Source organism: Dendrobates tinctorius, unplaced genomic scaffold (genome assembly GCF_039654945.1).
Source record: "Dendrobates tinctorius isolate UK_male_01 unplaced genomic scaffold, ASM3965494v1 ptg000032l, whole genome shotgun sequence".
Taxonomy (NCBI): Eukaryota; Metazoa; Chordata; class Amphibia; order Anura; family Dendrobatidae; genus Dendrobates; species Dendrobates tinctorius.
This window is the reverse complement of record NW_027361700.1, coordinates 31,208,435-31,221,485: the sequence shown is the minus strand read 5'-3', so window position 1 is coordinate 31,221,485 and position 13,051 is coordinate 31,208,435. Positions and strand designations below refer to the sequence as shown.

Here is a 13,051-nt window from a genome sequence, read left to right as displayed (position 1 = left end):
GAACGTACCGGGAGCGCCGCTGAGATCGGGGCCGTCAGAAGGTGAGAATAACCACATTATTTTTTTATTATTTTTTACATTCTATCTTTACTACTGATGCCGCATAGGCAGCATCAGTAGTAAAAAGTTGGTCACACTTGTCAAACGCTATGCTTGTGTGTGACCAACCTGTCAATCACTTTCCAAGCGATGCTCCAAGTCGCATGGAAAGTGCTAGCATTCTGCAGGCTAAAAACGCTTGTTTTGTGGGAAAACGAATGTGAATTCCGCATGCATTTTTACCCGCGGCAGGGAGTTGCGGAAATGCTGCAGACAATTCCGCAGCATTTCTGCAACATGCAGATCCTCCTGCGGATTTTTCCGCACGGATTTTACTAAATCCTCAGGTCAAATGACCTGCATTTTTCCTGCGGATTTCTTCCCTTTTTTTGCGGTTTTACTGCCGTTTTTGTGCGGTTTTTGTGCGGTTTTCCACTGCGTATTTGTAGAATGGAGCAGGTGGAAAACTGCAGCAAAACCGCACAAAAAAAGGGACATGTTGCTTTTCTTTTTTCCGCACAAAAACCGTGTGGAAAAATCCGCAGCATGTGCACAGCGTTTTTTTTTTTACATAGGCTATAATGGTACGGTACATCACCTGCAGATCTGCAGTAGAAACCGCACCGTGTGCACAGAGCCTAACACTTGTTTTCAAGAGTCCGAATCAGTACTTATTGCCCCTTTAATTTGTACTGTAACATTGTATTGTAGTTGAGGCAGCATCAAGTTTCCTCAACCAACAAAATGGAGGATGAGAGAACCATGCAGCGACCACTGATCTGCGTCACCCGGAAGTGATACTGTGACCCGAAAGCGTCGTGCAGCGCTTGGTTCTGTGTGTGGTATACACGTTTACGGCAAGTGTGCCTTGTTTCCAGCCACCAGGCGGCGCTGTGCACTCTGTAAGCCTCGGTGACGTCCAGTTTCCTGCAGGCACAGCAGCTGGGACGCGGTATAGATGCTGGTGAGTAGTAGCGCGGCAGTCACACACCGGAGCCGCCGCCATTGCTGCTGGTGCACAGTGTGGGGGAGCTTGTCCTTTTAGCCTGGGAATAAGCACCGCGCTCCTTATCATTATGGTGCCCCCTATGCACGGGAGGGAATCTGCGCCAGCTCCTGCAGGACATTTACTAGGTGCTGTTTAGGGTATGTTCACACGTGGCGATTTTTCTGATTTTTTTCTTGCCAATAAAGCACTGCACACAATATACGCACACCTTAGACTTATGTTTTTTTTCCTCAATTCATTTTAATGGGTGACAAACGCTGAAAGAACACGATTACCGCATCTTGGCAAAAACACAGCAGGAAAAAAAGCTTGGTGTGCACGAGACCGCAGAAACGTCACTGGGACTGTACAATAATGCTGCAAACATTTCCATGTGTGAACGTGCCCTTATCCTAACCAGCGTGACTAAGCACGGATGACTATACTGTGATCGGGCCTTTTTAAAGGGAAGCTGTCAGCCTGGTTTTGCTATTTATTCTGAGAGCAGCGTAATGTAGGGGCAGAGACCCTGACTCCATGGATGTCCCTTATTAGCCTGAGAGCTGTGGTTTCCATACAATCAGGCTAAGTGCACACGTACCGGAACTCTCGCGGAAATTACCGCGAGAATTCCGGAATTCCAGTCCGCGGGAAAATCGCATTTTTAATTCCCGCGATTTTCCCGCGGAAAAACTAGCATTTTGCAAGCGTAATAAGCTTGCAAAATGCTAGCGTTCTCCAAGCGATCTGTAGCATCGCTTGGAGAACTGACAGGTTGGTCACACTCGTCAAACATAGTGTTTGACGAGTGTGACCAACTTTTTACTACTGAGGCCGCCTATGCAGCATCAGTAGTAAAAGATAAAATATAAAAAATAGTGTTATTCTCACCCTCCGACGTCCCGCGCATCCGTTCCCAGTAATCCTTTGCGAAAATGCCCGCGATGACGTCAGTTCTCGCGGGATCGCGACGTCTCGCGGTTATTCGCGATGACCGCGAGACTTCGCGATCCCGCGAAAACGGACGTCATCGCTCGCAAAGGACTACTGGGAACGAGAGCGTGAAGAGAAGCGGGAACACTGCGCGGGACGCCGGAGGGTGAGAATAACAATATTTTTTATTTTTAAATTCTATTTTTTACAGGGATATGGTACCCAAAGCCCGGAGGACAGTCTCCTCTCCTCCGCACCGTGGGTACCATCCGCAAATGTTCTGCTTACTTTCCGCATGGTGGGCACAGGCACATGCGGGAAGTAAGCGGAACAATGCATTCCTATGGGTGCGGGATCGCCGCGATTCCGCAAATTAATGAGCATGCTGCGGTTTTTACCGCGAAGCGATTCCGCCGCGGTAAAAACCGCAGCATTAGTACAGCATTGCGGAATCCCATAGGAATGCATGGGATGCTTATTTTTCGCGGTTAAAACCGCCGCGGAAACGCGAAAAAAACGCCACGTGTGAACTCAGCCTTAGTGGGAGATTATCACTGCAGGACTAGGTGCCCAGTGCAGGCCAGTCCATCTAATCAGTGTAACCCCACCCCCTCCTCTGATTGGCAGCTTTCTTGCAGTGTACATAGGAAGCTGCCAATCGGGTATGGGCGGGGTTATACACAGCTCTGCTACATCTACAGCAGAGAAAAAGGGAATCTATCAAACTGCAGCAAGCAGCCCAGTAAGGGACACATTGCTGGAATCAGGCTCTCTGCCCCTACATCATGCAGCGCTCACATTCCATAGCTACCAAAAAACCTATTTATAGTTTCCCTTTAAATGGGGATTTTGTGAAGGAATACAACCTCTTCCTGGTATATTCACGTGCAGTGGATACGCGGCACATTGCTCTCCAGATTTGTAGGGAGAAAATCCAGAGCCTAATAGTAAAGAAATTGGCCCCAATTCATGGAGAAACTGACCTGTCGTGTGGATTTTGAAGGGGCCGCCTTATGTTCTTATGTCAGGGGCACTCGTGCTTAATGGTTGGTTTGGGCCCACAGCCTGGTCTATCCGTCCGGATCCAGCGATGTGGCTGACTTCACAGCCGGCCTTACAACATGCGCTATACTGTAGAAAAGAGCCGTATTCCTTCCCTGAGGGACTGACCCCCGCTGACAGAACGCAGAGGTGGTATGTCGCCTAGGCAACGAGCAGTAAACGATGTGCACCAGAAAACTGTGAATCATTGCAGCAGAAAGTTGCAGCAGTTTATGGCAGCTATGAAGGTGCATCAGACGTGTTAAGGGGCGCGCACCTTACTCTAGGGGGCTTTATGTTCCAGACCGGTTTGCTTGCACAGATACAGAAGTGCTGCTCCCTGCAGAGGACTGCAGATGGGCCCCTCAGCTGCAGTACCGGTCACATCCAGCAGGTAGCAGTGTGCCCCGGATGAGATTAGTAGGGTCCTTGATGGTCCCTGGAATGTGGCTTTTTTTTTTTTCTCTGTTCGGATTACTAGAAAATCCTACAATATGATCCCACGTGGGAAACCTATCCCTAAATGTATTTTCCCATAAATCCCTTTTAATTACATCCTCAGATCCCGGAGCTGAAGAAAGACACAGTCCGCATGAAGGACCCAGAAAAAGTCCGACAGGTGATCCTGGCCCTCCAAAATGGAGGAGAGAAGAAATTACAGGTAATGCACACGGATCCAAGATGGTAGCAGCCATCTACCCTGACCACACAGGGATTCCCAGCAGCCTCCGTCAGCTCTTCCCGTAGTGCCAGCATCTCTTCCCCAGGTGAATGAATTACCAAAGTGATAGGGCCAACGTCAGAGCGAGCTCACATGCGCTAGAGAAAAGCGCCTAAGAGACTGACCACCGCTGATGGACCGCAGAGGTGGTCTGTAGCCTAAGCAACGAGCAGTAAACGATATTAGATTTTTTTTTAATAAGGTTCATTTCATAGCTGCTCTTGGACATATTTGACTTTTCAGAGCAGGCCACGTCTTTCCATTCATCCGTGGCGCAGTTCTTGTGCCCATTGTAGATTCTTTTGGAGGGGGACAGGGGTCAGCACAATGTCAGCCCATACACCGGCCGTCCTGTGCTCACACCTTTGTTATAGCCAGAATTCACCGGTACCAGCAGTTTGGGCTGCAGCACCTCTTCTGTGGGGTCGGACACATCACAGGTATCGGTAAACTGTGGGTGCCACGACCCTGTTAGCTGTTCACTCATTGTCACTTTTTGGAGCGTGTTTGGTAGGTGCTATCTACTACTTACCATGAGCACCTCACCCAGTGTTCGGGGTATGCTCTGGCTCCGCCATATCGTGAATGTTGGTTACTTTCTTCCGCTTGCCCATTTTTCCTGCTCCCAGTGCATCCACTTTATAAAGGGAATCTGTCATGTCACCAAACACTATTACCCTGCACATAAGGAGTTAATCTGCAGGTTAATAGAGTTACAAAGCTGCCCGGCCACCAGACTGAAGACATGGCTACTGGGAGAAAATTACCTTTTATTTTTTTTCCTCCCCGTAGCAGTCAGAGACCCGTGGGTGGGCGTGCGGTCAGAGACCCGTGGGTGGGCGTGCGGTCAGAGACCCGTGGGTGGGCGTGCGGTCAGAGACCCGTGGGTGGGCTTCAATCTCCGCTCCACGCACAGTGGTCACCACGCCCAGCACTTTGATTGGCAACTTGCTGTGCACAAATGCTCTGCGGAGCGAGATGCCAAAGTGCTGGGAGTGGTGATCACTGAGCAATGACGGTAGCCGCTCCCTGGACCCCCCGTGACTGAAAGCATGTAGCTCCCAGGAGGGATAAGGTTAATTTTCTCCCGGGTGCCGCATTTTTAGTGCTGGGGCAGCATTGTTACACTATTAACCTGCAGATTAACCCTATATCAGCAGGTAAATGGCATTTGGGGACATGACAGGTTCCCTTTAAGGACTGGCTCATCACTTGTATCCTGACTTTTGTCGGGTGCCATTGTAATGGGATAATCAGCTATCACTTCACCCCTCTGGTTTTTATAGTTCCGGGTGATCGGTGAGGGCTTGTTAGGGTCACGGGTGGGATGAGGGCGCCTCCTGACAGTCGGAGCTGCTGTACCATTATACAGGAGGGTAAATTCATTACTTCTTGTTATTGGCTCTGTGGTTGTGCAGACAGCTCACACGACCATTACCGATGGGTGATCCAGTACCATCCATGTCCCTATAATCCAAGAGCTGCTGCGACTGTCAGGATCAGCCCACCTCATGTCCACGCGGATCACTACCCCCCCTTACCCTTCAATAGTAGCCCTTAAGTGATGCCAGATATTTAGCCAATCGCTACACTGGATTTTTATAGGGCACTTTTTTTTTTTTTTGTGTCTTCTTCTTTTTATACATAAGGTGGCGCTACTAACTTATTTTCCCTTGTTTACTGTCACTTCTGTCTTCCATTTCGTAGGTGATCTCTGATTTTGACATGACACTGAGCAGGTTCAAATATAATGGAGAGAGGAGTCCTACATGCTACAGTGAGTATACGCCTGTCGCCCCCTACAGGCCTTCTGCAGCATTCTGTGCTTAATACACCTGCTGCACATTTCATGGCATCTCTCCTACACAGATATTATTGACAACAGCAAGATCATTAGTGAGGACTGCAGAAAGAAGGTAGGTCGCGGGCTCACATGTAAGTTTAGGCCGACATTCTCCAGCCAGTCGCCCTGTTGGGCCCGTAGATTTTTTGTCTTAAACTCTGGAGTTAGTAGCTTCTAAGGTGTTGTAATAAGATTGGACAGACATGGCTGCCACGCCTGATCTGGGCCAGTGAAGGCCTGTGGTTGGTGGTTGCCACAGTCTCTGCAATATTTGTTCCCAGAGGATAAATCTGATCTGACCACAGTGATCTAAGAATACAGAAGATACTTATTGAGGTTTTCCATTCATGACCCATGACTGCACAGATCCCTTCATGGTGAAGGCCTGGCTGTCTACTGACTGGCCGTCTCCTCTGGCATCATTGTACAGGGGGTCACTGATGGGTTCTGTAGAGCTTCATCCATGTTTCTTAAGATTTATTTTTATGTCATTCTTTTTTTTTTCCTCTGTAGTTGAAAGATCTTTTTAACATCTACTACCCCCTTGAAATCGACCCGGATCGGACCACTGAAGAAAAGTTCCCGCTCATGGTGGAATGGTAGGAGGAGAAGGAGGCTAAATTGTATGCTATGCTGAATGGAATGTAAAGTACGGCAGCCAATTAAAAAAAAAAATGCAGTGTTGCAATATAAAGCATGGGGAAGGACCTAAGCCTATGTCTATGAAGCTGGAGTTATTTCATAGCTTACTAATAGAGTAGTGGTAGAGAATGGGCAAAACTAGGGCTGAGCTGGGGGTTTATTGCATCCTGGTCTTCCATGTTTATAGTCCACGGCGGAGGAAGAACACCAGTAAGCCAACACGTGGCCTCAGAAGTCAGATCCAATCTAATTTATGTTACAGAACGTATTTAACCCACTTTTGTTACTTAGATTGAGAAAATGTGTCTGCACGCCCTCCGCCCAGAGATCTGATGGCTGGAGATTGTGTGAAGTCCTGCATCCTGACCCGTTTGTCTTCCAGGTGGAGTAAGGCGCACACCCTTCTCTGTGAACAAAGGATTGAGAAGCAGAAGCTGTCACAAGTCGTGAAGGAGTCACAGGCCAGATTACGGTAATAACACGGGCACCGTTATATGGACAATGTCCTGTCCTCCCATTGTACATCTCTATACCACTAATGCCAATGTTCTCCTCAACCTGTTCTTGTGTTTTCCAGGGAGGGGTATGAGAAGTTTTTCGACAGCTTATACCACAGTGAGATCCCACTTTTTATCTTCTCTGCTGGCATTGGGGATGTTCTAGAGGAAATTATTCGCCAGGCTGGGGTGTATCATTCCAACATCAAAGTGGTCTCCAACTACATGGATTTTGATGATCATGTAAGTAAGGCATTTATCTTAAAGCGGTGTGGGTCAGGACATGACGTCTATTGTGGTAAAATCTTGTTGACCTGGAGCTTCATTTGCAAACCTCTGTATTGTGCCGATACTCGATTATGACGCCTGAAAAATGTATAGCTGGGGGCTTACCATTCTCATTGTCAATTAGGTGTTGTGGAGGAAAGACCGGTTCCTCCCACGTCACCAATGTGACGTAACTACACAGGCACAGCTCTCCGACGCCCCCTTTGTCTCTCAGGTCAGTAAGGGAACTGCACCTAGCGCAAATGGCCGCCAGGGAGGATGTCCTGTTACCCGCTGGGTATTCTGAGGTCCGTAATCAGAGTAAAAGCATCAGCCCAAGATTAATTTTATGGTTTAATTGCCTTAAGGGCGCACTAGATAATTACAGAAATATACAGTGAGCTTTACAACGGAAATACAGTGGATTTGCAGTCATAGTAAAATATAACAATAATGGTACAAGACTTAGATATTAAGCTGGAGGTCAATTTACCAGGTTGTAGGTTGCATGTGGATGCCGGGAGCTCTGCAGTCCACAGGTACAAGAATCTTAGTTGCTGGACAGACCCCAAAGCGCGGGTTCTGCTCCCTTGGCAGGTCTGTCCCCAGTTCCATCTTAGATCATCATCTGGTTCTTCTGTGTGAGTGAGACTGTCTGCCATGTGCTGCCAGTTCTTAAGCATGCTGGGTTCCTCCCCCCTGTGTCAGAGGGTGGGCTAATAATCTCCACCCTTTAGCTCCATGCAGACCTTACCCCCTTTCTTAGATATTGGGAATAACTTCCTCCAGGGTGATCGGATCAGAACACGAGAGGTACCAGTGAATGCGGTTTGTTTTGCCTGTCGTGTGGAGAGCAAACATGGCCCCATTGGGTCGCTGTGGAGGGCCAATCTCTATATCTCAGGTCCCAGAGCCCTCACCGACTCAGGAGCTGCACTGCCAGATGCTCGATTTCCTCAGGGTCACGTGGATATTTTTTATGAGTCTATAACTCGAAAGGTGTGCTCATAATCCATGATCCTAGAATGGAGTCGGAGCGGCTGGGAGAGACAATGGATGTGTATTTCTGTGTCCAGCTGACAGGTATATTCTAATTGAAGCCCCCAGGCACCTTCCTGCCCCATGCTGGCGTGGCTCCCACTCAAGCTTTGAAGTTCTGTTTTGGCCTTATCTCATCATACTAAAAGGCCTTGCTATTCAACATTGGAGCACTAAATCCTGCCTTCTTCAATATGCTTACAGGCCCTGGGGGGAGGGGGGAGGAGCAGTTAGCTGCCTGTAATTCTTGTGAACTCAGACCAAAATGGACAGGCCAAGCTCAGACATGAGGCGAGCATTAGGCCCCATATCCAAGATGGCGGCTGCTCCTTCATCACACCTCCCTGCTTTATAGGACGCTAGGGGGTATCACGTTAATGTGTTCCCCCATGCGCCCTTCCGCACCCTCTCCTTGCCGGGACAACCCATCAGCGTTACCATGGTCCCTGCCTCTTTTGTGGCGAATGGTGAAGTGATACTGCTGGAGAGCGAGGCTCCAGCGTAGCAACCTTCCATTCGTCCCAGAGACCGTGTGTAACCAGCTGAGGGGGTTGTGGTCTGTTTCCACGGTGAATTGGCGTCCGTAGAAGTATGGCTGCAGATGCTGCAGGGCCCACACAATTGCCAGACATTCCTTCTCCATCGTGGAATAGGCCACTTTCTTCGGCAGGAGCTTCCGGCTCAGGTACAGAACGGGGTGTTCATGGCCTGTAGTGGCGACCTGGCTGAGCACAGCACCGAGGCCGAAGTCGCTGGCGTCGGTCTGCACTATGAACGGCCGCGTGAAGTTGGCTGCCTGTAGTACAGGAGAGCTAGAAAGGGCGGTCTTGAGCGCCTGGAAAGCTGTCTCGCAGGCGACTGTCCAGTCGACTGCGACGGGCAGCTTCTTCTTGGTGAGGTCTGTCAGGGGCTTGGCCAGGGCACTATAGTGTGGAACAAACCTCCTATAGTACCTGTCAGTCCCCAAGAAGGACATTACCTGCTTCTTGGTCCTGGGGGTGGGCCAGGATGCGATGGCATCCACCTTCTCGGGCTCTGGCTTCAGAGCTCCCCCACCTACCCGGTGTCCCAGATTATGGACCTCACTGATACCCAGCTGGCATTTTTCCGGCTTAATGGTCAAGCCTGCTCGCTGGATCCGCCCGAGCACCTGCGCCAGGTGCTCTAGGTGATCCTCCCAGGTGGGACCGAAGATGGCAATGTCACCCAGGTATGCGGTCGCATACCCTTCCAGTCCCTCAAGCAGCGTGTTGACCATCCTCTGAAAAGTGGCAGGGGCATTCTTCATGCTGAATGGCATCACCCTGGACTCGTACAGTCCGAATGGGGTGATAAAGGCAGAGCGTTCCCGTGCCCCAGGGGTCAGGGGAATCTGCCAATACCCCCTGCTCAGATCCATAATGGTCAGGTACTTGGCCCCGGCCAGCTGATCGAGCAGGTCATTGATGTGCGGCATTGGGTACGCATCGTGACCGTCACAGCGTTGAGCCCCCCGGTAGTCCACGCAGAATCGCGTACTTCGGTCCTTTTTAGGGACGAGGACTACAGGCGAAGCCCACACGCTGTTGGACGCTTGGATCACCCCCAGCTTCAGCATCTCGTCTATCTCTTGGCTCATGTGCTGCTACACCTCAAGAGAGACCCGATATGCTGAACGCCAGATCAGGGGGTGATTGCCGGTGTCCACGTCATGGACGGCTGTCTCAGTCCTTCCCGGCAGGCTGCTGAACAGCTCCCAAAAGTGGTGTAGGGTGACCCCCAGCTGGGAACGTTGGTCCTCTGAGAGCTGGTGGCCAACCCCCACATCCTCGATGGATCCACCCTCCTTGGCTTGGGTGAGCAGATCCAGGAGGGTTTCTACCTCTCCTTCCTCAGGAAGGTTGCACACTGGGTGGGCACAAGCCTCCCGCTCATGATGGGTCTTCATCATGTTCTCGTGGAAGGCCTTCCTCCTTCCACGGGCGTGGTCCAGGGTGACCAGATAGGTGACAGCGTTGAGCCGCTGGTGCACGAGGTATGGACCCTCCCAGGCCGCCTGAAGCTTGTTTTGAGGTACGTGGACCAGTACCCACACCTTTTGACCCACCTGGTAGGTCCGCTCACAAGCATTCAGGTCGTACCATCGCTTCTGGTCAGCCTGGGCTTGAGCCATATTGTCATGCACCAGCCATGTCAAGGCAATCGTTCTGTCCCGGAAGCGCACGACATACTCAATGATCGACACTCCAGGGGTGGCCAAATCCCCTTCCCATGCTTCCTTCACCACAGCAAGAGGCCCCCGTACAGGAGCTCAAAGGGGGAGAACCCCGTTGAGGCCTGTGGGACCTCCCGGTAGGCAAACAGCAGGTGTGGGAGATATCGCTCCCAGTCTCTCCCATGGGAGTCGACCAACATCTTCAGCATCTGCTTTAAGGTACCATTGAACCGCTCACACAGGCCATTGGTCTGTGGGTGGTACGGGCTGGCTACCAGATGTTGCACCTGTATCTGCTTACAGAGAGACTCCATCAGCTGCGACATGAACTGGGTCCCTCAGTCGGTGAGCATTTCCTGGGGAAACCCCACTCTGGAGAAAATCTCCAGTAAGGCAGTGGCCACTTTGTCGGCCCGAATGGACGAAAAAGCTACCGCCTCCGGTCAATGAGATCCACAGCCACCCTCGAGAAAAGCTCTTCAATGATGGGCAGAGTTACCAGTGGGGCTTTGGGGTGCCACCCCTCCTTCCCCACCCTCTGACAGGTGTCACACGAACGGCAGTAGGCAATCACCTCGGTCCTCATTCCCGGCCAGTAGAAATGCTGAGCTAGCCTGGCCCTGGTTTTAGTGATCCCTAGGTGTCCGGCCATGGGAATCTCGTGTGCGATCCGCAACAATTCTGCCCTGAACGGATAGGGTACCACTAACTGTCGGTCCCTGGGCCACGCCTCCGGTGAACCCTGCTAGACCGTTACCCAGTACAGCCGTACCTGGTCCCAGACCACTCGCTCGCGGTCGGACTCCAGGGGAGGCTGTGCCTCCTGCTCCTTGAGAGCTTTCAGGCTAGCGTCAGCTTCCAACGCTGCCTGAAATCCCTGATTCGATGTGGCAAGAATTGACGAAACTGCCACATCCTCTGTCAGCTCCCCGGGATCTGTCTCCTGGCCGCTGTCTGACTCGGCAGCCACTTGGTTGGAGAGGGGGAAACCGTCGGACCTCCGCGAGGCTCCTTGGGCTCCGGCGCTCCTACTCCTGGTAACAGCTGCCACGACCGCTGAGACCACAGGTAGCACCTGCTTCCGCTCAGCCCCCCACCAAGTCGCCGGGTCAGGCAGACTTCCCTGGCCTCCTGACATCCCGGATGCGGGGGAACTCCTGCCCTGGGGTCTTACCTGGTGGCTCCTCTCCCGGGACGCCCCCTCCCCCCCCATGGCCTGTTCCTCTTTCTGCAGAGGCCCTAGACTCAGCAGGCTGGATTCACTTAGGGGCCTTACACTGCCCATAGCAGCCCCTCCCTCCACCTCTGAGCTTCTCACCTGTCCTCACTGTGAGCCCTGTGTGTGTAGTGTCAGTGCATGGGTACCATCAGGTTTCACTCCCTCCTCCACTGTTGGAGGCACATTCAACACATTAACATTAGCATTCAAAGTAGAGTCATGACATTCTTGGGGAGCTGGACTTGGGGGTTCAGTGGCCACATACTGAGACCCCAGCCGCCCCAAATCGGTCCCAAGCAACATATTGGCAGGAATATTTGGCGTTACTCCCACCTCCCGCATTCCCCTCCTGGCACCCCAGTCCAAAAACACCTTGGTGACGGGCAGCGCCGGTTCAACGCCTCCAATTCTGGAGACGGAAAGGGTTTTCCTAGGCACCAAGTCTTGAGGGGACACCACCTCAGGATGTACCAGGGTTCGTTCAGCGCCTGTGTCCCGCAGTCCCATGACCGCTGAGCGGCCGATGGTGACGGGTTGGTAATTGTTCAGGGACCTCCCACCATCCCCTCCCACACACAAAACAGTGGACGGTTTCTGGGACAGGGATGGGGCCTTCTGGCGCTGGGAACATGCAGCCTTAAAGTGTCCCGGCTGGTTGCAATGATGACAACGTCTGGGTTCTGCTCCTGGCCTGGAGAGGGCAGCAGGGGGGTTCACCCCTTGCACGCTGGGGGCACAGGGGCAGGATTGGGCTTACCCCCTCTCCAGGTGCTGCTGGCAGGCTTCTTTGGATCAGAACCCCTGTTCTTGGCATACTCGTCTGCCAGGGCGGCTGTAGCAGAAGCCCCCTTTGGTTTCTGGTCACGGAGGAACTGCTGGAGGTCCTCTGGGCAGTTCCACAAGAACTGCTCCATGACGAACAGTTCCTGGACCTCCTGGTGGGTGGTGAGCTCTAGACCCGAGGTCCAGTGCTCCGCAGCTCTCAGCAGTGCCTGCATGTGGTCGGTCCAGGTGTCCTTTGAGCCCCGCTGCAGGCTCCGGAACTTCCTGCAGTACGACTCCGGGGTGAGGTTGCAGTGCTGGATCAGGGCCCGCTTGATGCTGTTGTAGTCCTGCTCCTCCCCGGCAGGTAAGTCCCCCAAAACTTCCAGGGACTTACCCCTCAAACGGGAGGTCAGGTACCTTGCCCACTGATCCAGGGCCAGATGGTGTTGGAGGCAGGTTCTCTCAAAGGCCAACAGAAAGGAATCCAGCTCTCCATCCTTTTCAAGCAGTGGAAAGTCCTCCGCCCGGACCTTGGAAGCCTTGGTCCCCGGTGGGGCTGGAGCGTCCAGCGGGAGCCTGTGCTGAGTCATCTCCAGTCGGTGCCGGCGCTCCACAGCTTCACGGCGTTCTGCAGCCTGCAGCACACGTTCTGCATGCTCACGCGCCGCTGCTTTCTCTGCCGCCACCAGGAGTCTGTCATGGGCGGCGTCATTACCAGCCTCGAGCTGTACCATAGCCGCCTGGAAAAGGGCCTCCGATCTGGATAGGCTGGGGTGGGCAGATGGTGGACAGTCCACTGTGGGACTGAGCACGGGGGTCTGGCTCCTTGGGGAGCCCTGGCGGAGCTCCCCTTCGCCTTCATTG

The 13,051-nt window shown here is 52.3% G+C and overlaps 1 protein-coding gene across 5 annotated transcripts in view; it reads left to right on the top strand.

The window, feature by feature from the left end:
• Nucleotides 1–806: 806 nt before the first annotated feature.
• The window catches only part of NT5C3B (5'-nucleotidase, cytosolic IIIB), a 28,209-nt gene continuing 15,964 nt past the window's right edge, over nucleotides 807–13,051 (top strand). For 2 of the 5 annotated variants that reach the window (XR_012231608.1, XR_012231607.1), the window contains exons 1-7: nucleotides 811–1,003; nucleotides 3,564–3,662; nucleotides 5,430–5,499; nucleotides 5,592–5,638; nucleotides 6,079–6,164; nucleotides 6,590–6,679; nucleotides 6,785–6,947. Coding sequence is in view for 3 of the 5 variants with exons in the window: in XM_073572711.1 (XP_073428812.1) it covers nucleotides 998–1,003; nucleotides 3,564–3,662; nucleotides 5,430–5,499; nucleotides 5,592–5,638; nucleotides 6,079–6,164; nucleotides 6,590–6,679; nucleotides 6,785–6,947 (561 nt within the window). In the remaining 2 variants the exon portion in view is untranslated. Of the gene's footprint in view, nucleotides 1,004–1,068; nucleotides 1,186–3,563; nucleotides 3,663–5,429; nucleotides 5,500–5,591; nucleotides 5,639–6,078; nucleotides 6,165–6,589; nucleotides 6,680–6,784; nucleotides 6,948–13,051 lie in introns of those variants that run through there. The other 3 variants (XM_073572711.1, XM_073572708.1, XM_073572709.1) reach the window with 3 other exon arrangements.